The following is a 23,784-nucleotide window of genomic DNA, read 5'->3' as shown; positions in this document are numbered from 1 at the left end:
CATAAAACATAATACACCACACCCCTATCATAATAATGGTATAGTCCAGATAAGTCGAGGTGGCCGAAAAAGGCACCTGATCCAAGGTAAAGTATGTCCTAAGTTAACAATTGATCCTCGATTCCTTTCTTCTTATTTTTGCGTTATTTATGTTTGGCTAGGCCCAGCCAGTGAGGGGCCAGTGTCAACCAGCTAGCCAAACCCAGACGGCAGCAGAGAGGAGCCCCACCACTACACTACAGTAATGGGATTTCCCACTCGTGCATATTAGACAGAGAGCCTCTACTACATTAAGAAGTACTAGGCACTACTAACTAGCTAGTAACTACTACTACTAGGCTACTATCTACTAGGCCCGGCCAATTCAATTTTTAAAAATTACAGTCTACTGTATCTGTGTTATGCGCAATTTGAAATTGCGCAACTGCAAGGATTTTCTTGCAAAATTAAAAATTACAGCAAAAAAATTATATTTGATATAAATAACCTTGCATTAACGTTTTATTTTTCAGTTAAAAAGACTCATCATGGAGAAACAAATTGAGTTACCCACTCGGCTGAACCTTGATAAACCACGATGGGACCAATCCAAGTTTGCTGGACGCCTCAAACACTTCTTTAATATTACAGATCCCAGGAATGCCTTGTGTTCAGAAAATGAACTGGATGCTGCTAAACAATTAATAGAACAATACAAGTATGCTTTACAGTCTTATGTGATGTATATAAAGAATTTATTTGGAAAAGGGTCTCAAATGGAAATAAGTTTTATATTTTTAACTTTCTTTTGTTATCCTGTTTCAATTAGTTTTGTTTTTAATTGTTCCATATTTGCATGTCATTTTATTCATGTTTTGAACCAATCAAATCAAATATGCCATGACAAGTAATAAAACCAATTTGATGGTTTGAATTTCAATTGATATGATAATGAAATAATAAACAATACCGGGTATTGCCATTTGCCGGCGCCCATTTGCTATGGGTACACAAATTTTATGAAAATCAGGGATTGTGAAATTTTTTTGTCTTGTGTCACAATTTAGCCTAAAATATGGGTGGGATTATGCTCAAGCATGGGCTTATGGGATGAATAAATTGAATTGTTTTTAATATTTGACAGACTTGGTCTTGAACCCCCTGGTACTAGAGAAGAACAGCTATGGTACGCCCAGAAACTGTACATGTCTGCCTTCCATCCTAATAGTGGTGAAAAACAAAATGTGATTGGTCGAATGTCTTTCCAGGTACCAGGTGGTATGCTAATTACAGGTGCAATGCTACAGTTTTACAAGTAAGTTGAGGATGATAATAAATATATTTACCGTTGTTGTTTACAGGCCCTGAGACAATTTGGCCCGGGACTATTTAGCCCTGAGACGATTCGGCCCAGGACTATTCGGCCCTGGGACGATTTGGCCTGCACTATTCAGCCTGGGACAATTCAGCCCTGAAATGATTCGGCACACTTAAAGTTTTGATATGCATTTTATAAGCATAAAATAAGCTTTTTTCCCCAAACTTTATTTTCAGAGAGACTATGGGGTAGTACTACTAGGGATAAAGATGCAATAAAGCAAACAAATTGAAAACATTGTCGAAAAGGAAAATTTTTTAGTCACACGAACGATGTAAACAAGTTACGCCCTCTGTTGGCCGCTTGTCGAATGCACAAAAAAAAACCAAAGTTTTCGAAGTAATAAATTGAATATAAAATTAAGTTTTTTTAGTAATTTATTTTATGTATTATCAATATCAATAAAACACCTTTAAAAACTTGATAAATACCAACAAAAATGAATATGAATTTGGTCTAAAGTGAGATGTTTCGTCCCGGGCCGAATCGTCTCAGGGCCGAATCGTCCCGAATCGATTCATTGTTTAGTCTTTACATTACATTATAATATAAAAAGTATAAAAAAATATAAATTCCATTTAAAAGTTCATTAAAATCTAAAATATATACAAATCTAAAAATAACAAATTTAACATTACATTTAAAATATGGCTAAAACAAAATGTGGTTTTAGGCAAACAATGGTAAAACATACTGTACATGTAAGTATAGTATATATGTAATCACTAAACCCATTGTGCCCTCCTGGTTATCACCATATTGGCTGCATGGCAACTTGGGAACACAATGTACATTTGCAATTTTAAAATTTTTATATCTTTGTATTTTTATTGTTTACTTCTATATGTTCAAGTGCAGTATATAGAGAGCCATCTCGATAGTGCTTTGCACTCATGGCAATCCTCAGGGTTCTGCACCGCTGTCTTGTATGAATTTTTGTGCCTAAAAATTGAATAAAATAAATAAAAAAAGCCCAATAATACACAGGTTTGATGGTTTCTAGGTTCGACAACGAACAATGACACTTCGATTGACCTGACCTGACCTAGGTTCATCCTCTGCCATTGCAAATCAAACGCTTTCTATTAATACATTTTATTTTCTTGCCTTTCAGAACCATGCCTCAGGTTGTGTTTTGGCAGTGGATAAACCAGTCTTTTAATGCACTAGTCAATTATACTAATAGAAATGCTGATTCAGAAACAACAAATAAGTGAGAATTGCTATTATATTTTATTTATATTTATTTATTTACAAAATAGTATATTCTATACTTTGAATGCAAATGTTCTTTTAATGTGAAGAAAAAATGAAAGACGCGTTTTCAACGCACTTTCTCAAGACAACGGCCTTCACGAAAAAGAACATTCGCATACAAAATATATTTGTTTGGATGGAGATTTTATTAAATTGTATATTCTATATATCTATAAGATTTAAATACATTCTTTTTGTATGACAGTCCAGCCTTGTAATTTGATTATACAGTAATTTGAATTAGGCTTTTCCCCTTTTTATTGGCAGTTTAGTGTTTAATAACTTTGCTATTTTTTTAATCCATATAATATTTGTTTTTCAGAGAGATTGGTCTGGCCTATGTAACAGCAACCACTAGTGCTTTAATTACTGCTTTAACACTTAATTCATTTACTAAGGTTGGAATTCAGTAAAACTTACAGTAAATAATATAAATATTAATCTTATTATATTATAATTATATTCTACATTACTATATACATATTATATATATATTAAGCACTTTTTAATTGTTTGTGTACAGTATGCCGTTCACAAACTGATATCCACTAATGATAAGAAAGAATGATTTTTAACAATTGTTGTTTGTAGAAAGCGCCCCCTATTGTTGGCCGTTATGTTCCATTTGCTGCTGTAGCTGCAGCAAACTGTGTAAATATACCGATGATGAGGCAAAAGGAATTGATCAATGGTATTGAAGTTTATGATGAGAATGGCAAAGAACTGGGAAAATCAAAGGTACTGAGTAAAATGTAATTTTCATGTAATACCTTATTTATTAATTATTTAAGTGTTTACTGTATTTGTTTGCGTGCTTGCCTTTAAATTCCAATGTCCGATCCAATTGTGGGTCAATCTTTATCTAGTGATTAACTCGCATTTCTACTCCACACTCTGTCTACACTATCAAACTTTATGTGGAAACAAAATGTGATATGCACAAATACTGATATGGTATCATGTCTGTCCATATATGGGCACATCACATTTTGTCACATAACAGGGATCCAGCATTATAGGTTAGGGGGGCTAAATATTTCATAAATGATAAAACAATCTGTCGGGTTGCAGAAAAATAAAAAAAGTTAGGATTTTATTTTAAAAAGTTAAAGGCTGCCTAAATCCGTTACCGCATAAAGTTTTTTTTTAAATGACCCTAATTTGGTAAGTACTTAATCATGTACATCATCAAAAAAGAAAATTTACTCCGATATATATTAGGATCCAAATGAAATTATTTACAGAATGTATGATAATTGATATATCCTCTAAATTAAATATTATATTTTGTGTTTTTATAGAAAGCAGCACAAAAAGGAATTTCACAAGTTGTAATATCAAGAATAACAATGGCTGCTCCTGGAATGTGTAAATAAAGCTCTGTCTACACTATCAAACTTTATGTGACAAAAATGTGTGATGTGGTCATATACTGTATGGACATGATGATGTCATATCACTACAATATTTGGGTATATCTCTACCATATTTGGGCACATTACATTTTTTTTTATCAAACTAGTTTGATAATGTAGACATAGCTTTAGTTTGTAAAGAGATAAAGCTTTGTTGTTTACTTTGACTTTAATAAAGTCAATATTGATTCTCATTGAGAAATAATTTATTTCTTTATGGTTAGTCCATCTGTTGCCCAATAATCTACACTTCGATCATATGTTTAAATCATAGCATATACAGTATTGTTATAGGCGTAGTAATGCATATGTTATAGTACCCCTTTCACATCACCTTAGACGGATTACAAGTGACTCGTTGATGCCCTGGTGTGTGTTTGTAAACTTCAGAAAGAGGTATTACTATTCATTACCTCAATTGTGCTTTTATGAAGTAAATCAAATGAAATCCATTTTTATTTTTTACTTTTTTATTCTTAATATGTATTATGGAACTGTACTGTGAGTTACAATAATAATATTGTTGTTTACAATTTATTTCACTTTGTATGGTTAGGTATACTACCTGTTATTATGGAAAGATTACTCAAGTATAACTGGTTTAGGAGTGTACCTCTCTTACATGCTCCATTCCAAGTGTTAGCAGTTGGTGCATCGTAAGTAAAACTTTCGTAATTGGTGAAATTTGATTTGTCTTATTTCTTTTTTGTATCAAGAAGTTTGTCTTTATCTTTCCGGGCATCTGCCTTCATAAAATATATACATTGATTTATATTTACAGTAATGACATTGTCAAATTTTAACAAATTTAAAAATATTGACTATTAATTAAATTATACTGACTATTATTGAATGAAAAAATACTGAATAAATACACAGTTTCATTAGAGGTCTACAAACAATAGAAAAGATGAATACATATAATATAAGTATCAAAAATAGCATATAGTGTTTAAAAAAATTATATTAGCAAAGGCCTACAAATGAACATGGTTATAAGCAAAAGTTATTGATTGATTGAATCGGGCATCACTATTTTTAAAATTTGATGTCCTATGTAACAATTAAAAATTGGAATAAAAAAAAATTATAGTAAACAACGAATAAATATATATGTCAATAACATGTGAGGTAATATAATGAGTCGTTTTATAGAGACAATAAGTAATTATATTAATCATTAGAAATTCATTGGATTTAACAGTTGCAAGTTGACATACTTATACTCATACTAAATAGATCTTTGTATTTGTTCATGCAAACATTACTACAGTATATTGTATTACAATACAGTTCAGTAAATTTAAGTTTTCTAGAACTTAAATTTGGTTTATTTACTGTTTGACAACCCATCAATGTTGTGCTCTTTAAATTTTAGCCTCTGATAAATTTGTGTGTTATCCATATTTGTTTGTCAAATGTTAGCCTGTGATAAAATCGTCTGTTATCCATATTAATTGTTTCAAAATTGACATAGTATCATTAGAAGTTCATTGGATGTAACAGTTAATGCACGTAAATATACTTAATCATAGATCTGTGTATTTGTTTATGCTTTCTAGAACTTAAGTCTGGTTTATTTACTTACAGTTCAGCAACCCATCAATGTCATGCTCTTCAAATTTTAACCTCTGATAAAATCATCTGTTACCCATATTTGGACGTTTCAAAATTGACCTGATATCATTAGAAGTTCATTGACTCAAAAGATAATAACATTTCACATTAGTAGACAGTTGACTTAATCCATGATTTTAATTTTTAACTGGGCAAAGGACAGTGTGCTGATAAAATGAATGATAACAGAGAATCAGACTTTTCTCTGATGCTATAACTATTGATTCCTAAACATTTTGTTGACTACAAATTTCTAATTTCTTAATCTTAATGAAAGAAATCTTAATGCCAGAACTAATTGTCGTAAATGTTCATATTTTAGGTATTATTATTATTTATTCAAGCAAAAGATACATTTTACAAAATGCAAATCAATAAATTAAACAAACACAACACAAGAAGAAAATATAAAATCATAGTCACTAGCTGCCAGGAAAGCACAAAAGCAGCCTAAGCCACTGTCACCAATTTATTAGGTGTATTAAAATGATGCCTGGAAATAATAAAATTGTCCAAGTTCATTATTGTGGGAACATGTATTCCAAAAAAATGTGCAAAGTGTTCCCAACAGTACACAATAAAATGTTATATATTTTTCTTTGTAGTTTGCTTATCATGACCCCGACTGCTTGTTCTATATTTCCACAAACTTGGTAAGTTAGTTTTCGTTTTTAAGCTCTGTCTACACTGTCAAACTAGTTTGACAAAAAAAGTGTGATGTGCCCAAATATGGTGGTGATATGTCAGTGATATGACATCATCATGTCCATATATGGGCACATCACATTTGTTTGTCAAATAAAGTTTGAAAGTGTAAATAGAGCTTTACTACTATGACTATAATCATGCATTACAAACCACTTGTATTGAACTAATATATTATTTAATACATACTTTTTTTTTGATGTATAATATATTGACAACTTTGTTTTATTTCAGTACAATGGACGTGAACAAGATTGAACCAGAGTTAGCTGAATCTATTCGCCAACAATTTGGAGATAAAATTAGTAAAGTTTATTTTAACAAAGGTTTATGATTGGAACCAGTTTTCAATATCGAATTAGCAGAAAGTTAGCCAGTTCCTCGGAAAGCTGCTTTAGAATTTGACAAGGACATTTCATCACCCGGGGGGGTCACTTGTATATAAACCAAACGGGGAGGTGCAGCAGCGACTTCAAGACATGAGGCACTTGCGCTACCTGTTTTACTGAAAAATATACGGACTTGAACTACCATTTACCAAAATCCAGTGTTCTATAAAAAGACGGCAGAAACAAGGCCACGCCAGAGAGGGCGCAAAATTTGTACTGGTTCCCAGCATGATCTGCGCATGACCAAAGAGACCGTTCATGGAAAAATCACGAACGTGTTTTGAAAGTTTATCGTGCATCGTGGGGTGCATCGACGATCATCAAGAGTGGTCACAGTTGAATGATTTTGTCCTAGGCTGGATGTTTCGTGTTCTTCTGCTGATGCGAAAACTCTAGGCCTATTCAAAGGTATTTAGCGATAGGCCCCGCGATGGGCTTATAGCATCCAGTATGCTAAAACCTGCAAAATTTGGCGATAATTCGTGACATTTTGACACGGGTGGGCGGGCTAGGGACTTAAACTACTAATTTCACCCTGTCATTTCCCACACTTGTGCTACCAACTCTTCATATTTTCCCACACTTGTGCTACCAGGCCCTCGAAAATATACCCGTAAATGCGGCACCTCCCCGTATGGAAATATTTAAGAGTGACGCCCCCGGGTTTCATCATCATTGTCACTTCATTTGCCAAAACTTACAGTTTACTACTTTAATTTAATTGTATATGAAGGCTTTTACAAATTACACAGGTTTCCAACCTGTATAGCTGCAAATGTAAAGCCCAGTTTAGACAGATTTCCAACCTGTAAAGCTGCAAATGTAAAGCCCAGTTTAGACAGATTTCCAACCTGTAAAGCTGCAAATGTAAAGCCCAGTTTAGACAGATTTCCAACCTGTATAGCTGCAAATGTAAAGCCCATAGTTTAGACAGATTTCCAACCTGTATAGCTGCAAATGTAAAGCCCAGTTTAGACAGGTTTCCAGCCAGTGTAGCTGCAAATGTAAAGCCCAGTTAGACAGATTTCCAACCTGTATAGCTGCAAATGTAAAGCCCAGTTTAGACAGATTTCCAACCTGTAAAGCTGCAAATGTAAAGCCCAGTTTAGACAGATTTCCAACCTGTATAGCTGCAAATGTAAAGCCCATAGTTTAGACAGATTTCCAACCTGTATAGCTGCAAATGTAAAGCCCAGTTTAGACAATGCAATCTTGCAACCTTATTGAATGCTGCAAATGGTCGATATTTAAATATTACCGTATGATCAAGTATAAGCCCATGTTCGAGAGTATAATCCCACACCTAATTTAGACTAAATTTGAACGCTCAATTCCATTGTTGATACAATCTAAGTTAAGTATATAATCCAACCCCCTATTTTGGGCAAATTTCATAATAGGCCCCCTGGGACTATGCTCGGTCTTATTCGGTACAGAACTAGGTATTCTGTGTTTGATATAAATGCCTAGAATGCATGTATTAATTATGCATGAGTTATTTTGGGGAGCATTGTTATTTTTATAAGATCGCTTATTCTGCTCTATTACTAGTAATTAATAATAGAATTTAACTTTCACAACATTAATGTTTATATATCTATTTTTAAAATAAATGATATAGAGAGTAATATTGTGTTTTTTGTTGTTGATTATTAAATCTATAAATAGATATAAGTAGTTCATATTTATGTCATTTTAGCTGGCAAGGGAGTCCTGTTTCTGCCCATGGAGCTATAAAAGTAGCTCCATGGTCTGTGTAAGTAAACATTTCATAATCAAAATATTGACAATGACAATGACAACTTCTTTTATTTTTGTTGTAATAAATAAACGACAAAATTAACATTTATAATTACAAAATTGATTTAAACAAAGAAAAGGGGAAAATTCTTGAATATAGTTAATTTTAATCGAAGAAGAAAAGTCAACATGTTTTTGTCACGAAGACTACTATCAAAAGATAAACAATTACAAAGTCCTCCACGTGGGTTTGACCAATAAAAATCGCCTAAATTACACGCCTCCTTGTTGCGGCAACCACACCCCTTACGTAGTGATGCGTGCAATTAATTCATAAGGAAATAGTGATTTGGCAGAAAAGACATAAAAAAGGTAAGTCTACAAAAACTGTACTTTAGTTGTTTAACTTGATTAGTAACTATACTTATAATATTTCTTATTATTTGTGTCTTATAAATAAGCGCTTTATAAGTATAATTGAATGTCCGATATGTTATGATAACCTTATAAATGATTGTATTTCTAGGCCCTGCTGGAACTTCAACAACCACAGACTGAACAAGCAGCATTCTTTCCACATATTCACGGGTTAGCATCCAGGTCAGCTTCGCACCGAAAACCAGCTTATTTACTGGCCTACAATTACAACTCGACTGAGATATTTTCAACAATATATGACATCATGGTAGACTCTCAGGTTAAAGCACAGGTAAACATTTGTGACGTTTGTTGTATTTTAATGTGCAAAATACAAATTTGACGACAGAGCATGGAGGTATAAAAATATATATTTTTTAATTGTATTTTTATACCTCCATGGACAGAGCATGTGGACAGACGTGACGTGGTAGTAGAGGTTTGTTTGTAGCTTGGAGGAAATAAAAAGCCTGTTTTTGGTCAATGGGAAGTTATAAGCCTAGCTACCTAAATTGTTATTAGAGAGAAGCTATAACCTGCTCTCAGTTTACCATTACATTGATTGATTAAAAAATTATAATCTGTGTCGCATGGTAAAAGTCGAGACTTTGAAAATATAGACTTTGGAAATCAATGCTTTAGCACTGAAAAAAATTAACAGTATACATTAAAATACCTTCAAATTATGCACTAGTCAATTGCATGACCCACACTATACCACCCCCGGGAGAGGTGCGTCATTTGTCCGATGTGCGTCATACCTTATGAATACCATGACGCACCTGTGCTTAAAAAATGTGACCATGACGCACCCATTTTGATGCACTGTGACCATGTTTTTTATGATATTTTTTGTGGTAAAGTGATGGACATTGACACATCATCGTTCATTGATGTGACGTAACTTCTAGGTTTTTTGACGCACCCCTGCGTCAGTAATTATTTGTAATTGACGCACCCATGATGCACCTCTCTCAGGGGCCGTATAGTGGGTCATACAATTGACAATTAATCTACAATACAGGAGATAAAATCAATTTCTGATAAGATAATAATCTTTGACTAATATAATAATTTAAATATTTGTAGCAACATGACCTTGACAATTTAGTCCACCATTGTTATGCCCATTGTCTCTTTATTAGATTGTTTTATTATAAATAATTTAATCTTAATATGTTTGTTGACATTGGACACATTTTGGGCGTAGTACCATTGGTAGATGAGAACTGAAGATAGTGAAACATAGCACAGGTGTATAGTGTACAAATGCAAACAAAAACAACAATTATAGACAATATCTTATATAAGTCAAAGATGCTCTCCAGGTGGTATGCCATCCTGAGATGAGTAGTATAGTAATTAGTACATTTTTTTATTTTTTATTAAGTTATACATAATTTTATTTTCTATGGACCAGAGATTCCGAAATAAAAGATTGAATTGAATAATAATTTTTTCCAGCAAGCAAAGGACTGGGTTATGATTGGTGGGAAGTGGTCTAAGTCTTCAAACCTTCCGGTCCATCGGAGTCAGAGTGTCGATTTCTCGGTAGTAGTTCAAGCTAGCTTTCAAATTCATTCAAAATTGACATTTCTTGACAGCTTTCTCATTTATTTATGGCAGTATTACTCAAATGGAATGAGGAAAATCATATATAAAATCATTTTGTCAATCCAATTCATTTTATTCCATCACCAAACAACAGGAAGTCAATATTTTAGACTAAGCCCATGTTAAAAAGAAAACATTCACACTTGTTGAAGATGTTGTTTTTAAAATTTATAAAACTTTCATGCTTTACCAAAACTGCGCTACTTTCTGTTTCATGCAACAAAACAGATGTTAATATAGCCTTTATCTCATTTATTGGACAGTGTATTTTTAATAACATTTTTCACTTTTTGAAATGCAGACTGTTTTATTCATTTTTTTTATATTTTAAGTACTTGAATAAAGCATGGAGGTATACCTCCATAAATGAAGTTTGATGTTTTACTGTAAATATATAATATTTTATTTGATATTGTATTTTCTGCATCCTGGTACATAATCATAAACCATATTCCTTGTTTTACAGGTATTTTGCTATTAAGATACCATACATCTACCAGTATTCAATTATGTTAATATAGATTATAACATTTCCATTATCATGCTCATTAATTCCTTAACTGTTTCTAAATCCAACCTCCATATTTTCACTTATGTTTATGGATCAATGTTAGCACAGAAACACTTGAATGAACATGAATAGAAGTAATAATAAAATAATAATTTATTGAACATACACTTTTGTAACAATGGCACACTTCGATGTAAAGGTGCGTTCTACATCAAACTTTACTAAAACAACATTAAAATGCTATCTATACAATTTACAACAATAATAATAAAAATGTAATAATAATGTTGTCATATCACTACCATTTATACCATACTATTTGGGCATATTACCACCATATTCGGGCACATCACACTTTTTTTGTCAAACTAGTTTAATAGTGTAGACAGAGCTTAAGACTATAATAAATGTTATTGTTCAATGAGTCGCTCTAAGTATAGAATATGATTACCACTTTCAGCTCTGAGCGATGTACTTTTTATTAAAATATTAGGTTAAGGACATAAAATATTGATTCAAAATGTACAGTAAATGTTTTTTTTTTTACGTTTATTTACATATTGCTTTATTTGATCACTTGTATCATAATCATCATTGACATATTATCTATACAGAGAGTATTATCATTCCAAGTTATCATGCGAATTGGCATCTGTTTCTTTACTGTAGTATTTATAGTTCGAAACAACAGCTAGAATAATGCAACCCCATAATTAAAAGCATGACAAATAAAAGTACAAATGTATAGAGATCACATAGGGCCTGTTCAGACTTAACTTAAAGCTCTGTCTACACTATCAAGCTAGTTTGACAAAAAAAGTATAATGTGCTCAAATATGGTAGTGATATGCTTAAATATGGTAGTGATATGCTTAAATATGGTAGTGATATGCTTAAATATGGTAGTGATATGCTTAAATATGGTAGTGATATGCTTAAATATGGTAGTGATATGCTTAAATATGGTAGTGATATGCTTAAATATGGTAGTGATCATGATGGGCACATCACATTTTTTTGTAATATAAAGTTTGACAGTGTAGACAAAGCTGAAAGTTAGAGTTATTTACCCAGATAAAATGATGACCTACATTTTAAATTTACCAAAGTGAACAATAATTATAATATAATAATAAAAACAAACTTACCTTTGTAAATAATTAACTGACATGAGCCCATTCTGATTGTAATTAGTCATCAATGATATTAACAACATTGTCTATTGTACTCTATATTCAGGTTGACTCTTTATTAGAATCTCTACATCTGAGTGATGACAACCTTAAAGATATTATGCAGCGGCTGCAACGTGACATGGAAAAGGGTCTAGGAGCTGCAACGAACCCTACAGCAAAAGTTAAAATGTTTCCAAGCTATGTCAGATCTATTCCAAATGGTTCAGGTACAGATATTTCATTCTTAAAATCTACTCCTCTGACTGATTTGTATGATTTAGACTGTCATTTGTTCAATGCTGCATTCTACGTTGTATTTGTGCGTCATTTGAACAAATATCAATGGAATTTGCGCAATATCAATGAATAAATTATTACCGTATATCCTCGGGTATAATGCCACTTCAGGTCTAATACCACTCCCTACTTTATGTCTGATTTCAAAACAGACATATTCCCGGGTATAGTCCCAGTAATGACTTTGGTCTGGATGTACTGCTGGCCTTTCTCTAGCCAGTTCAGATGAGTTTTTACAAGACATGCTTACCAATCAAGGAGTGGACCTTAACGAGCGAAAAGCAGAAAATTGTGGCAGAACATCATTGCCTTTGTCCGTAGATACAGCACCTAGAGGGAGAGTCTCACCCCCTAATGTCAGCCCGATTTTGTGTTCTAGGGGATGGGATTGTACCAGAGGATATAATATGGTATTATTACAAAATTATTGTATCTCTATACTGTATCTGGCATCACCAGTGTGACTGTCTTCTTACTCTTCTACCACCAACTTCTAGATGCCAAGCTCTCTTTACTGTTTTAACTTGTTTCATTCATCTCAAGTACTATTAGTACTACATTCCCTCATCTGATTTAAAATAATGTTCTGATATTGTCTGGCATTAAATTTGTTTATTTTTTTATTTTTTTTTTAGAGAGTGGTCGTTTCTTTGCTCTTGATCTGGGTGGTAGTAATTTCCGTGTTCTACTAGTGACGCTACTCAATGGTGATGTCAAGTTAGAAAGCAAAGTATTTGCTCTTTCTCAAGAAATCATGACAGGCACTGGAGAACAGGTATATAGTCTCAGAATTTATTTATTAATTTTGTTGATAGTTATTTGTCCATGGTGAGATAAATAAAAATCCTACTTACCCCTGTTTTCTCCACAGTAGAAATTAAGCCTCTGAAATATTATACTCGCACTAAATTCTGTGTGTTTACCACTCTGTTTTGTTTGCATTTTCAATATACTGCTTTTTTCTTATTATTAAACAGTTTTTCATACCAGTACTGTACCTAGAAGAGTACTGGAAAAAATGTGTACAAATATTATGAATGATATATCTGTATTTTTAGCTGTTTGATTACATAGCCACCTGTCTTGGTGACTTCAAGAAAGAAAAGGGTATCAGTGAAAAGCTACCACTTGGATTCACATTTTCATTCCCTTGTGCTCAGAAGGGACTAACTTCAGGTAATTCAGAATTAAAATCAGTGACTTTTAATTACACTCAGGGGCGGATCCAGGGGTGGGGGACAGCTGGCCCGACCCCCATCAAATATAGCTAAGCCCTTTATTTCACCATTTTAGGCCCTAGACCCTATCTATTTCAAAATCGGATCCACCACTATATGCCAAAGCACTAGAAAACACTTTTGAAAACTATTTGTAGCCATGTGCAAATTATTTTTTGGACACATCTTGTGAGGTCAAAGTTCACTGTTTTTCCAAGTATATAATGAAAAGCATAGACCTGTGATTCCACCGTTCCATTTGTCAAATCTGAGCAATTTAAAAGATTACTAAAACTATAAAATAAGAGTAGGCTGTTATTGTTTCTTTCCTCATTTTCAGTAGGCCTTTGTGTCCTGCTTTGGAAGACTAGTTTCAACCTTTGGCTGTTGTTGTATTTCAGTTTTTTAATAAATGATAATGTAACATGATACAGATTGATTAAATTACACAGACTTACTTGAGACACACCCGGCCCATGACAAGAATAAATAGCACAAAATGTTAGCATACGCTATGTCTAATGATGATGAAGCGTATTGATATAAATCCAAAGGCAAATTACTGAAAAAAAATGACAATGATAAAACAGCCAGAAAAATGTGCATAGCTGGAAAGAGATATATATAACATAAATGTTATTGTATTACAGCATTCCTTGTGACATGGACCAAAGGATTCTCAGCTTCTGGAGTTGAGAACCAAGATGTTGTTAAGTTATTACAACAATCTTGTGCCAAACAGGTAACAAATGAAAACAAAGTCAAATTACTAGAATTTAAATGATTTAATGTTAGAGAAAAAATGTTGAAACAAGGCATTCTAAAAGAACAGGATGCTAAGCTCCTTAGGTCAAAGGGTTGATCTGTGGCTGCGACACGATCAGTTCCACACCCCTTAACATACTGTACACTGCACGCACCGTATGTACATAGTACAGTACCGTTGGTATTTGTTGCAGCCAGACATATATCAAAGGACTGTTACAAGTTCCTATCTTGGCAAGGCAAGCTCAGTGCCCTGTTGTTAGATTGTGCTTCCTGTGGTTGAAGCGAGTTCCGATTATGCAATTAAAGTGTTATCTACATAGATACTAAAAAATGACTGAAAGGTTAATGTTGTTGTTCCTTGTAGTGTGCAATTTTTACTTTTATTTACCAAGCTGTGTTAATTCACCTAACACAACCTGCCATTATCCAATTAATAACACTTACTACAATGCAATTACTTACTGCAATATTTTACCGAGATCCATATGTGCTTTTAGTATCTGCTTCAATAGCTCTTTTTCTTTATTGTAGAATGTGGAGTTGGATATTGTTGCAGTTGTGAATGACACTGTTGGAACATTAATGTCATGTGCTTACACAAACCCCAATTGCTACATTGGATTGATTTTGGGTTAGTGAATTTACAGTTATTTATTTATAGAGAGTGATATGGTGTAATTTTGTTTGTTTTATTATGTTATTCATACTCAACATTGTGGAAATTTGGATTAGGCCCTCAATGATCCCACATCAGCCACAGTGTAGCGTGCGCCTGCCAAAAATTACAGTGTCTGCAATGGACCAGTACACGACTTTTCCGAAAGATGCACTGGGTTCTTTAAAATACACACACAAGCCAGATGTGTACAATGCCTCCAGTTTAAATTCTGAGAATATACTTATATATATAACCACCAGAACTATGGTCAATTTTAAGGCTACAATGGTTTGTAGCGCCATAACCACTCGGCCACTCAACTCAACAATGATAAGAAATTGGACTAGCATGTAAGAAAGTTTGAGATGTGTCGACTTTACATCATCCTTTTTAATTTATCAAATGGCAATACAGTTTATCTTTCCAAATTATTTCTTTTTCGGAAACCCAGACTGGTTATGAAAAAGTTCTTTTGTATTAAAAATGATATATTATCGTAGGTACTGGTACTAATGCGTGTTATATGGAAAACCTTGACAATGTTGAATTATGGGATGGCGATGACAAGGAACCGCGACAGGTAATCATCAATATGGAGTGGGGTGCGTTTGGAGACGATGGCGTTCTAGATGATATACGAACTGACTTTGATAAAGAAATGGACAAATTGACACCAAACAAAGGGAAACAATTGTACGTTTACAATTCAGTTTAAGTATTGCCAGAATTAGGTCCAAATTATTAGCTAGATCTGGAATCCTGGAACTTTGAGGCTAGTTCATGTGTCTCTCCAAAGTCAACCTTCTTGTTAAACAAAAATACCCAGATAATAATAATTTACGCAGACTTATTTATTTTTATTAAACTTTGTTTAATGAGGGTGACTCATCATAACAGCCGATGGAGCCCTCAACACTTTAAGAACAGGAACGATACAAACACAAAAAATGAATGACAAAACAGGAAAAAAATAAATATATATAGTATATATGTTTAGTTTATATATATATATATATGTATATAAAGTTGAGAATCATAGTTTTACATGCTTAAAATTGGATTTAGTAATGATCAATTTTCTTTCAAAAGGTATGAGAAGATGATATCAGGAATGTACCTTGGTGAGATAACACGGCAAGCGCTGCTGAAACTAGCGGACCATAAGATGGTCTTTAGAGGCGGCTTGTCAGATACAATCAAAGAGCCTTGGAAATTTGAAACAAGATTCCTGTCAGAAATAGAAGCGTATGTTGGATTTTGTTTGTTTTGATGTTTTTTGATGATGCTTTTTATTTTTTGGTTATTTCAGTAATATATTCAACTCGGACATTTTTGTAGCCCCATGTGACTTTGTATCTAAATTATGCTATCTAAATCTTTCCCCAATTTATTCATTCTACGGCTATTTAACAATATATTATTTGTTTCTTAGTGATACAAGTGAAAGTTTAACAAAAGTAGACGAAATACTCAGAGGCCTGGATTTGAAACCTAACCACCAAGATTTACAGATTGCGAACTTAGTATGCCAGGCCGTCTCGTCTCGTGCTGCTAAACTGGCTGCAGCCGGTGTAGCCACAGTAGCCAATCAAATGAACAGGGATGAAGTCACCGTAGGAACAGATGGTTCGTTGTACAAGAAACATCCTAAGTTCCATGATCATATGGTTCTCTATGCTGAAAAATTAGCTCCAAAAAAGAAAGTGAATTTTATGTTATCTGAAGATGGTAGTGGTAAGGGCGCTGCCCTCGTGGCCGCTGTTGCCAGTCGCAAAAAGTAATTTTATCACCAAATATAAATCATATTATAGTAAAGAGTGGAAAGCCTATATTTAACTTAGGTTGTGGAAGAACCTAGATTACCCAAAATCACTTGTGATAGGTACCAAGAGGTTGATAATGTATAGGTAATACAATTTCAAGTTAGTTAGCGGGGAAAGAGGTTTTTGATAATCATTGGTTTTTGGGAAATAGAATAGAACAGATTTCAATGTCAGTTTGTACATACATGCTTTAATAAATCAATGTCATTTCTAATGACATATCTTATACCATGGCCTCTCAGGGCCGTAGCCATTAGCACGGTTGGTAAGGTTTTAATCTGACCAATTTTTCACAGAGGTCTTTCACAACCCTGTTGCCTTGTCTTTTTATTCTTCCCTTTTCTTGCAACCACCTTACCACTTTATAAGTGGTACTGCCTCTATGTTTGACCTACTGTACTCTATAACATCTTCAAGAACAAAATGTTATAGATTGTTTATAGCAGTAATATAGTTATTAATATTATGAAGATATATATAATAATTCTGATGTAATTTTTTAAATAAAGATAATATACTAGATATGATTAGGTCTATACCTTTATATTTGTAATAATTGATTTGGAATCGTTTAATCATTTTACTAGCTTACTAAGTTACCAGCTCTATGACTTACAGTGACACTAAACTACAGTTTGATTGTATTTTTGACAAGCCCAGTTTATACATGATATTCAAACTTAGATGCTGCAAATGGATATTTAAATATGACAGTAATAACGTTTAGTTCACACTAGAGACGCAACACAATCACAAGAGATTAATCATCTGAATTGTCATTTGTCAACTCGCTTGTGTTGCGTCTACGTCATTGCGATGCATCTCTAGTGGGAACCAAGCTTAAGGCATTTTGTACTTACTGTATATAGATCAATGCCTTGAAATGCATTTTGAGGAATATTATTAATATCATTTTACAGGAATTCTCAATCCTGTTTAGTTATTAGTAATCATGGAGTACAGTAGTAATGTAACATTCATAACATTGTAACTGTATAACTTTATAAAAAATTCAGTAAATATAATAAAAATATGGAATATTACACTGTAGTCTTTTAGTTAATCTTGAAGGCACTCGGTAAGAAAAATCAACTTGTTTTTTGTCACGTCCAGAACCTATTTGCTTGATTACTTAAAACTATCATGTTGTCCCATACTTCCCTTTGCCTTGGTGGACCAGTACTGGTGGACAGCAAAAAGTAAACAAAGTCCTCCTCGTGAGCTTGACCAATCAAAATCGCCGAAAATTTACACGCTTCCTTTTTGTGTAGCGCGCCGGCACCATGCTTAAGTATTTAAAGGCCCAGCTAAGTTCATATTGATCCTCGCGAGCCGTGATTTTGAAAAAGGTAAGTCCAACTTTAGTTAAATTGAATACGAGTTGAATATAATACGAGTGTGTGATATTGTTATGATAACAGTTGAATTTGTTATACATCCATGTTTTTTCTAGACCCTGAACTTAACCACGCCCCTAAACACATACAACACAATTCGACTCTGTGATCATCGAACTTTGCAATATGGTAGACTCTGGAGTTAAAGCACAGGTAAACTTGTTTCTAGGAGGGGACTGGGCGGAGCAGGGTGTGTCACTTCATAAAAAATTCATGTTGCATTTTTCTAGTTTCGAGTGTGCATGGACCATATCCTCTCCATAGTGCATATAGGTCAAACATACAGAGAAAGTTGCCGTACCATATGTCATTACAATACTAGACGTGGCTGGCATCCTGTGCTACAGCTTAATCTACAGTACAGTAAATATTGTTTTCTGATAAAATAATAACCTTTGACCAATAATTTAGAATATTGTAGCAGCACAGTAACTCACAAGTGCCTTATAATTACTATCGTACTATATTGTTTAGTTAAGAATCGATAATCTAAGATAAGTTGATACGGCACATTGGGCGTAGTACTGGTAGACGAAAATGAACTATGTTAAAAAACCATTTAATTTGAGTACATACTTATCTTGACAAAAGAACAACATGTTAACATTTCCCTGTTTCTATAGTCAACTCTCCCCATACATTACCATTAACAAGGCCAACAGCCATAAGTCGCGTGCTAAAACGCATAGTGATACCGGACCGACAGACAGACCGACAGACCAACCGACCGACATAGTGAACTATAGAGTCGCGTCCACGCGACTAAAAACACATATCAATACCAGACTTTCCGGAAAACCATGACATATTAGGTCCGCCCAAATGAATCCGGAATTGGAAGATTTGACTGTAATTGTTTGGTAGTTTTAGATTGAAATAATTTTCATCAAGCAAAAGATCAAATTATGAAAAGTTCTCAAATCTTCCAGTTCATCAGAGTTGTAGTATCGATTGCTTAGTAATAGTATTAGAAGCTAATTTAAATGATTTCAAAATTGTCTTATATTGTATATTCAGGTTGATTCTTTGTTGGAGTGCCTACATCTGAGTGATGACAACCTTAAAGATATTATGCAGCGGCTGCAACGTGACATGGAAAAGGGTCTAGGAGCTGCAACGAACCCTACAGCAAAAGTTAAAATGTTGCCAAGCTATGTCAGATCTATTCCAGACGGCTCAGGTACTTGGTTTCAACCATTTTTGCCAGAACAAAATATTTTAAATATACTCTATTTGACTGATGTGTTTGATTCAATCACCCCCTCCACCTTCCATCTCTATGTAAGTATGGTTTCTATCTGGAATGTACTTGTTTTCATAGTAAAAAATTAAATGTTCTTGTTTTAGAGAATGGTCGTTTCCTAGCTCTTGATCTAGGTGGTAGTAATTTCCGTGTTCTACTAGTGACGCTACTTAATGGTGATGCCAAGATGGAAAGCAAAGTGTTTGTGCTTTCTCAGGAAATCATGACAGGCACTGGAGAACAAGTATATAGTCTCAGCCACTCTTATTTATTTCACAAGTTGATAAAAAAAAGTATTTGATAAAACATTAACAAACTAATTGTGATTGCTGTCACTAAGAGTTACCCGTTTTCCAAAATATAAAACAAGTTTTTAGAACTTATTTTTGCTAATAGTTTTTTTTTTCTGTGGTCCAATCTTATTATTGTTAAACTCTTTAATAGCAAACTTTAGTTCGCAAACTTGAGCAATCGCTGAGTTTGGCAAGAAACGTTTTCCAAAGTTTATTATGTTAGTGTAGACCAGTTGCAGACTTCTGCAAACTGAAGAACCCTAGTTTGTTAGACCATGCACGGCATTGACAAGCCAGTTTGATGAATGCTGACTGGAAAAGTAGTTTTAAAGAACTTCTACAAACGTTGGAAAACTCGAAGTTTGCAAACAAAGGTTTATCAGTTTCCTGGTGTGGACTAGTCTTTACCTTTCAATATTGTAATTTAAAAAATGAAAATGTTGCACACACTTGATTTCATTTTTGTTTTAGCTGTTTGATTACATAGCTACCTGTCTTGGTGACTTCAAGAAAGAAATGGGAATCAGTGAAAAACTACCACTTGGATTCACATTCTCGTTCCCATGTTATCATAAGGGATTAACATCAGGTAAGTAGTATGGATGATTAATGACTTTTTCAAAAGTATGATTTTGTAAAATGAAATAATTACACATGTTTGTCATTGTATTACAGCATTCCTTGTGACATGGACCAAAGGTTACTCAGCTTCTGGAGTTGAGAACCAAGATGTTGTTAAGTTACTAGAGCAGGCTTTCATCAGAAAGGTAAATTACTAGCATTCAATTAATGATTCAATCTTCTAAGTGAAAGTGACTATTATTAATGTTAATATTATTAACATAATAATTCATTGCTTCTATTATCTATTTCAATAGCTCTTTTTCTTATCTTTATTGCAGAATGTGGAGTTGGATATTGTTGCAGTTGTGAATGACACTGTTGGAACATTAATGTCATGTGCTTACACAAACCCCAATTGCTACATTGGATTAATTTTAGGTTGATTAAAGTATCCAATTTTAACTTTCATTTCGAATTTCTCATTTCAATACTAAGACACCATTAATTATTAGGTTATAAGAAGTTCTTTTTTATAATTTTAGTTATTTTTTAATAAATTAGGTAGTGGATGTAACGCCTGTTATATGGAAAGCCTTGATAATGTTGAATTATGGGATGGCGATGATGAGGAACCGCGACAAGTAATAATTGATATGGAGTGGGGTGCGTTTGGAGACGATGGCGTTCTAGATGATATACGTACTGACTTTGATAAAGAAATTGACAAATTGACACTAAACAAAGGAAAACAATTGTACGTTTACAAATTCTTATAAGTATTTCCAAAACAGAAAATAATTTACCTAGACCTAGACTAATTTATGCTTATCCTTAGTTTTAAATACTTAATGTTTGAGACAATTCAGAAATGAATAATTCTTTTTCAAAAGGTATGAGAAGATGATATCAGGAATGTACCTTGGTGAGATAACTCGACGAGCGCTGCTGAAACTAGCGGACCATAAGATGGTCTTCAGAGGCGGGTTGTCAGATACAATCAAAGAGCCTTGGAAATTTGAAACAAGATTCCTGTCAGAAATAGAAGCGTATGTTCTTTTTTTATATACAGTTTTTGGGAGATTTCGGTACAATGCAAATATTTTTTAATACAGACTTTGTCAATAGGCCTATGTTTTTATATTTGCTCTTTAAAAACATCTTTTTGTTTCGTAGTGATACATGCGAAAGTTTAACAAAAGTAGACGAAATAATCAGAAGCCTTGATTTGAAGCCTACCATCCAAGATCTACAGATTGTGAAATTAGTATGCCAAACCGTCTCATATCGTGCTGCTAAACTGGCTGCAGCCGGTGTAGCCACAGTAGCCAATCTGATGACCAGGGATGAAATCACCGTAGGAACGGATGGTTCGTTGTACAAGAAGCATCCAAAGTTCCATGATTATATGGTTCTCTATACTAACAAATTAGCTCCAAAAAAGAAAGTGAATTTTATGTTATCGGAAGATGGTAGTGGTAAGGGAGCTGCCCTTGTGGCCGCTGTTGCAAGTCACAAAAAGTAATTTTGTAGGCCTAAAATTAAAGTAGTAAATCCTGTATTATTATTAAAATTAAAATGTGTTAGATATGTTTCACATTAGTACTCTATGATATTTTCAACAAGAATTTAATACCAGAAATCGCTGAAAATGTTCTAGAATACACATTTCATAGAAGTAGCGTAGTTGTATATTTTTAATATTATGAAGATATGTATAGTAAAATAAATAATATACATCTTAAGAAAATACAAACTTTAAACTTATAATAATTGATTTTAGATCAAGAATCAATATGACCGTGGACCTGTTCGTAACCCTTTTTTCTTAACGAATTAAAATGATGCACCGTAGTCATAGAAACTATTCTCTTGATAAACAATAATACCAATTTTTTAAATAAAAGTAAGGTTTCACTAAACGTCCAAACTGTATGGTAAAATGGATAGCGTGACGTTGATTCGCGAATGATAACTTTTGTACTTTATACTTATTTGCGTAAGCACTAAATCGTTGATAGGACAGACTGCAACAAGTACTGAAAGTGTAACTAGGACTCTATTATCATTTTGGTGCGACACTTTAAAATCAAAATTAATAAGTAGGAAACACATTTATAATGTTGTTTTAAAGGACTACGTAAAGTAAATTAACCATAATGTATTGGACAATTTTGAATCGGAGCCTTTTCATATTTCAATTTGGCCTCCTTGGTCCAGAATTGGAACCCTAGTCCGGATTGCCTCCAAAATTGAACTGATTCTTCCGTAATCACATATCTATCTGTGATTGAAATTTGGTAAAGATCCGTTTTTTAGTTTTTACGTTGTCCTGCTAACACACACACCCACACACAAATATCTGTGACAAAATATAATTGAGGTAATAATATATAAATTTACGTAGGGGTAAAATTCGATAAATTGCACATTACTTCTAGATTTTGTATACGATGTAGGCCTGCTTAAAGAATATATTTATGTCATTAAGAAGTATATTGGCGTAATATGCACCGTAATTTTAAGTGAAATAAAACATTGCAAAGTTTATTTAGAATGTATTTTTTATTTGTAATAAATCTGTAAATATGAGCCGCATTAAGTTAATTTCGATGTTGCCAATTTAAGCTTGGTTCTCACTAGCGACACAACGTAACGCAAACTACGCAACGTAAGAAATTCCCTTTCAATAATTTTGTTTGCTCCCGCCTGCGTGAAATCAAACCTGCGATTTCTGCAGAACTGTTGCGTCGTCGGTGGTTGTGATTACGCAATACATAATTTTGCGTCAATACGTCACTGCGTTGCGTTCTAGTGGGAACCACGCTTAAAGCGTGGTTCCCACTAGCGACGCAACGCAAGGACGTAACGCAACGCAAGTGAATTGACCAATCACAAGCGATGGCTTATTCGCTTGTGATCGCTTGTGATCGCTTGTCATTGGTTAAAACGCTTGCGTTGCGTTTACGTCCCTGCGTTACGTTCTAGTGGGAACCAAGCTTCAAGGGCCTTTCACACTGCATGGGAGGTTGCCGAATGCCGCGAATTTACAGTAATAATTATAGTTAGCACCCGATTGGATATGTAGAGTCTACAATCTGACGAATCATTGGTCATTCAGAATTGCTATGGCAACAATATCAAGCGCCATAAGGATATGCTAGATATATCTATAATAGACTTACATAAAAAACCCTAAAGCTTTGTAATTGAAAGAAGAAAGACGCACTGCGTCGTCTCTGGATTATTCCTGGTCGTGATTTTCCGCACGAGAAATAATCGGTTAGCATCCAGACTGGTACATCCGCTTCTAGGGGTAGGCCTACATTC

At 33.7% G+C, this 23,784-nt stretch overlaps 2 protein-coding genes across 2 annotated transcripts; both read left to right on the top strand.

Annotated features, from left to right (window-relative positions):
- Window positions 1-216: 216 nt before the first annotated feature.
- Window positions 217-8,312, top strand: LOC140046273 (sideroflexin-2-like). The gene is made up of 11 exons (XM_072090853.1): window positions 217-241; window positions 513-697; window positions 1,124-1,294; window positions 2,472-2,570; window positions 2,937-3,012; window positions 3,206-3,352; window positions 3,916-3,982; window positions 4,586-4,685; window positions 6,252-6,299; window positions 6,586-6,772; window positions 7,413-8,312. Exons 2-10 carry the CDS (start codon window positions 528-530, stop codon window positions 6,683-6,685), a joined length of 978 nt encoding a protein of 325 aa, XP_071946954.1. The 5' UTR covers window positions 217-241; window positions 513-527; the 3' UTR covers window positions 6,686-6,772; window positions 7,413-8,312.
- A 488-nt stretch (window positions 8,313-8,800) lies between these two features.
- Window positions 8,801-21,979, top strand: LOC140047764 (hexokinase-2-like). Its single transcript, XM_072092799.1, has 18 exons — window positions 8,801-8,852; window positions 9,007-9,189; window positions 12,262-12,424; window positions 13,130-13,269; window positions 13,553-13,670; window positions 14,362-14,453; window positions 15,011-15,110; window positions 15,638-15,830; window positions 16,227-16,382; window positions 16,570-16,914; window positions 19,365-19,537; window positions 19,705-19,844; window positions 20,365-20,482; window positions 20,569-20,660; window positions 20,796-20,895; window positions 21,019-21,211; window positions 21,348-21,503; window positions 21,631-21,979. The coding sequence occupies exons 2-18, from the start codon at window positions 9,163-9,165 to the stop codon at window positions 21,977-21,979; spliced, it is 2,655 nt and encodes an 884-aa protein (XP_071948900.1). The 5' UTR covers window positions 8,801-8,852; window positions 9,007-9,162.
- The last annotated feature ends 1,805 nt before the right edge of the window (window positions 21,980-23,784 follow it).

The sequence above is a fragment of the Antedon mediterranea genome, chromosome 4 (genome assembly GCF_964355755.1).
Source record: "Antedon mediterranea chromosome 4, ecAntMedi1.1, whole genome shotgun sequence".
In the NCBI taxonomy this organism is placed as follows: Eukaryota; Metazoa; Echinodermata; class Crinoidea; order Comatulida; family Antedonidae; genus Antedon; species Antedon mediterranea.
This window is presented reverse-complemented; position numbering and strand designations above follow the sequence as displayed.

Bases quoted from the DNA above. Each gene is read 5' to 3' on its own strand.
- LOC140046273 (XM_072090853.1), top strand. From the start codon at position 528: ATGGAGAAACAAATTGAGTTACCCACTCGGCTGAACCTTGATAAACCA. The intron at 3,353-3,915 runs GTACTGAGTAAA...GTGTTTTTATAG, and splicing joins AAGAACTGGGAAAATCAAAG to AAAGCAGCACAAAAAGGAAT. The intron at 4,686-6,251 runs GTAAGTAAAACT...TTTTCTTTGTAG, and splicing joins GTGTTAGCAGTTGGTGCATC to TTTGCTTATCATGACCCCGA.
- LOC140047764 (XM_072092799.1), top strand. From the start codon at position 9,163: ATGGTAGACTCTCAGGTTAAAGCACAG. The intron at 15,111-15,637 runs GTTAGTGAATTT...ATATTATCGTAG, and splicing joins CTACATTGGATTGATTTTGG to GTACTGGTACTAATGCGTGT. The intron at 15,831-16,226 runs GTACGTTTACAA...TTCTTTCAAAAG, and splicing joins CCAAACAAAGGGAAACAATT to GTATGAGAAGATGATATCAG.